The sequence below is a fragment of the Morone saxatilis genome, unplaced genomic scaffold, assembly GCF_004916995.1.
Source record: "Morone saxatilis isolate NCDOM2014 unplaced genomic scaffold, NCSU_SB_2.0 Contig6, whole genome shotgun sequence".
Lineage (NCBI taxonomy): Eukaryota > Metazoa > Chordata > Actinopteri > Moronidae > Morone > Morone saxatilis.
Window position 1 is genome coordinate 2,162,423 of NW_023340206.1, and position 3,653 is coordinate 2,166,075.

At 42.7% G+C, this 3,653-nt stretch overlaps 1 protein-coding gene across 1 annotated transcript in view; it reads right to left on the reverse strand.

The window, feature by feature from the left end:
- Positions 1–3,653, reverse strand: part of LOC118340134 (protein-tyrosine kinase 2-beta-like) — a gene marked incomplete in the record, with an annotated part of 28,100 nt that overhangs the window by 15,993 nt on the left and 8,454 nt on the right. The window contains 7 exon segments of the mRNA XM_035678002.1: positions 24–71; positions 389–500; positions 751–955; positions 1,246–1,335; positions 1,535–1,635; positions 1,930–2,045; positions 2,334–2,434. Of these exon segments, the coding sequence (XP_035533895.1) occupies positions 24–71; positions 389–500; positions 751–955; positions 1,246–1,335; positions 1,535–1,635; positions 1,930–2,045; positions 2,334–2,434 (773 nt within the window).

Genomic DNA, 3,653 nt, shown 5'->3' on the forward strand with positions numbered 1-3,653 from the left:
GTGTGTGTGAGAGAGAGAGACACCTGTGGGTTCCTGACCCGAGGAAGGGTGTTGCCTTGTGTTCTGGATGGCTGGTGAGAGAGAGCAAGAGAGGTTGTGTCATTTATTAAAGGGCTGTCAAATATGTATGCATTATTCTTTCATTACATTCCCCTTAACCTCCACATAGGTGCTGCTAGTGTCTCCTGGGTCCACATTAAATATTTTAAAATCGAAAATAAGTGGACTCAAATACGGATAAAGGATGCACGAAATACAAGGACAATTTGAACAAAGAAACTAAATGTTGACCATTTCAGATTTATATGCACATTGTGTTCACTGTCTCCTAAACATATTATAAGATGACATTATTTGGTGTTAGTGTGTGTTTGTGTGTGTGTAGTACCTTGGGTGGAGGCTCTGTGAGGTTAGGGTCAAATAATGATACAATAGAGCTGCGATGTGACCTGTCTCGTCCGACACCAGTCTCCTGCCCTAACTCAGTCCTGTGGATCTCGCTGTCAAACACACAAACATCACACGCGTCACTTAGTGTGTATAAAGATGTCAGTCCAGTCCCATATGTAGGCAAAAAGTAACATTAAAATAATACATTAATGTGTTCTTAAAGGTGAACTGTATTAACTTACATGACACCGAACCAAAAAAACACATTTAGGTGAGTCTTTGGCAGAGTGTCTTTAAACTTTTGAACCTTGGAAACAGATAGAAGAAAGAAATACGTGTGTGTGTGCATAGTGAGTGTACCTCAGGGAGCAGACGAGTTGGCTGAAGCTGGGCCGGACGTTTGGTTCGTAGGACCAGCAGCGGCTGAGCAGGGAGTAGATGGTGGGCGGGCAGAGCTGCGGTTTGGGGAGCCGAACTCCCGACTCCAGCTGGTTGATCACCTGCCCGTTCTCCAGCCAGAAGAACGGCTGCTGGGCCATGGAGAAGGTCTCCCACACGCACACACCTGGTTGAACACACACAGCTGGATTGGCTTTTATCATGGTGAAAAGAATCTCTGATGTTTCAGAATAATTTACCCTTTGCTAAATCAGAGACCCACGCCTTTCAAGTTTCTAATCTAGCAGAACAAATAATGCAGTTAGCAAGGATAATGTGGCAGATTTCACCTATTATTATTATCTCTAATATATAATCTATACTCTAAGGAACAAAATATAAGGTTACATTTATATTCGTACACACAAAAACACACACTAGTCTGTACATGTGTGTGCAGATGAGTGTATTTCTCACCAAACATCCACACATCACTCGCTGTGGTGAAGCGTCTGAAGTTGATGGACTCAGGTGCCATCCATTTGATCGGTAATCGACTAACCGAGGCTGCACACAGAGGAGAAACATTAAAGTGTATGTGAAATGGACAAGAATACAGATTGGACTTTCACATTTACAAAGATTAAACTATTGTGAAGGCATGCAAATTAAAAAATGAACTTTAAAAAACAGGCAAGAACGATTCGCTGAGCACACTGCGACAGACATTGTGTGTGTGTGTGTGTGTGTGTGTGTGTGTGTGTACCTTTATAATATTCATGTTCATCGACGTAGCGAGAGAGGCCGAAGTCACCGAGCTTGACACAGTCAGGAGAAGCCACCAGAACGTTTCTCACCGCGATATCTCTACGGCACACAGACAGAACAGAAACCAGACAGGAACCAGAGTAAAAACAGTGTATGCATCAAAATAAAAGCATTATATTTAATTAGATTAAACATTTAGTATTTCGATAGATGTTCGCAGAAGCTAGATACTTCCTGGTTTCTGTAGAGTAACAACCCCATCCAAGGCTTGTTTAAACAAGTTTTTCATAGTAAAAGCAAGAGATTCAAAAAAGGCAAAACTCCACACCAAAGACAGCCGAAGGCCCGTTTTTAGCAAAAGGGGGTCACAAATACATGAGGCTGTTCTGTTACCTGTGCACCATATTGAGTCCCTCCAGGTAAGCCAAGGCCTTGCAGATTTGTAGACAGTACAGGATTAACGTTGCAATGGTCAGGCTGTACTGCTGCTCCACCAGATAGTTCCCCAGCTGTCAGGGGAACAGAAACATCTGCTTTTTACAAGATACAGTGCAGATTGCATTCACATTCATCTCACATTACTTATATTGTGAGACTTAACTCGCTATATTTACTTCATTCAGTATTTATCTATTTACTCATTTTGGATCTGTTTCCTTCATTGGAAAGCCCCATTTTCAATTTCCCGAAAGGGTACGACAGATCGTGATGCAGATATTGAGTAGGAAACTTTCCGTCTTTTACAATATCAGTATTAACATCCATGTTTTACACAACAGCCATGCAAAATCACACACCTCTCCATGTTCATAGAGCTCCATGACGATCCAGACAGGATCAACCTCAATGACTCCGATCAGACGCACAATGTGGGGGTGATCCAAATCTTTCATCAAGCCTGTGACAGACAGAGCACATTATATAATTTATTCATATAAGAGAATGACAGAGTGGAGAAGAACAAACCTTTTTGTAGGCTTTTTATTGCCTTTAATTGATAGTGACAGCTGAAGATAGACAGGAAAGGGGGGAGAGAAGGGGGATGACACGCAGCAAAGGGCCACAGGTCAGATTCGAACCCTCGGCCACTGCAGCAAGGATTCAGTCCTGGTATAGCTCTACCAGTTGAGCTATCCAAATGCCCCTTACCCTATATTTTAACCTTGATTAATAAAACGGAAAACACAGAGAGGAAACACAGGTGGGAGGCAGAGAGGGGGATGAAATGAGACAAAGGTCCTTGACCAGAATCGACCGAGAAATAGCAGTTGTTGTGTATGTCTAATAACACCCTGAGCTTTCACTTTTACTTGACAGGAAAACCATTGTCAAAAGCAGAATCTAACCACTGTTTTATGTAACAAAGCTTAACTACCAACATGTGAACAGAACTACCACCCAGTTCTGCAGTTCTCCTCAGCTCTGCAGGGCCTGATAACATCTTTTAGGTCTTTCTTTTGCTTTTACAGCACATTTAGTACGCTACCTGCCCAGCACCAAACAGCAGACACACACAGTTAGAAACTAGCTCCACAGTGGAGCATTCACAGCCCGAGCTAAAGAGCCAGACATTTCCCTCAGGAATTGTTGGAAACCAAAAACAGAGCTAAAAGGAGACTGAATACTGGATTTACAATTATCATAGAAACAGGACTCCAAATGAATGCAGATTTTGTTCTGTGACTACTCTGTATGGAAATTGGTAGGTAAAAACATGTCATTGTTGTGTTAACAGCTTGTTCCACTGCCCCTAATTGGCCAAAAATAAGTGAATGCAGCTTTAAAGCGAGACTGCAGTATGTAGCTTTTGAAAGTGGAAACAACGCATTCATCGCCTTAACCCCTTTAGCAATATCTTATCACTTTTTATTATGGCTGCAGTGTCAGCAAAAGTTACATAAGCTGTGTTTCCATCCAAATGTGTCGCAAATTTTAAACTGGCAAGAGAGGATGCGAAGGAATGTTCATTTCCATCCTGTCACGGCCCATCGGCCGTGATCCTGGCCTTCTGCATGCAACTGGTGGGCGTGGCCGCTGGAGCTCCTGCCTCCACACCTGTGGCTCATCACTCTACTCAGCACTCCTGTTCCTCATCACCATCAACTCACCCTTCATAA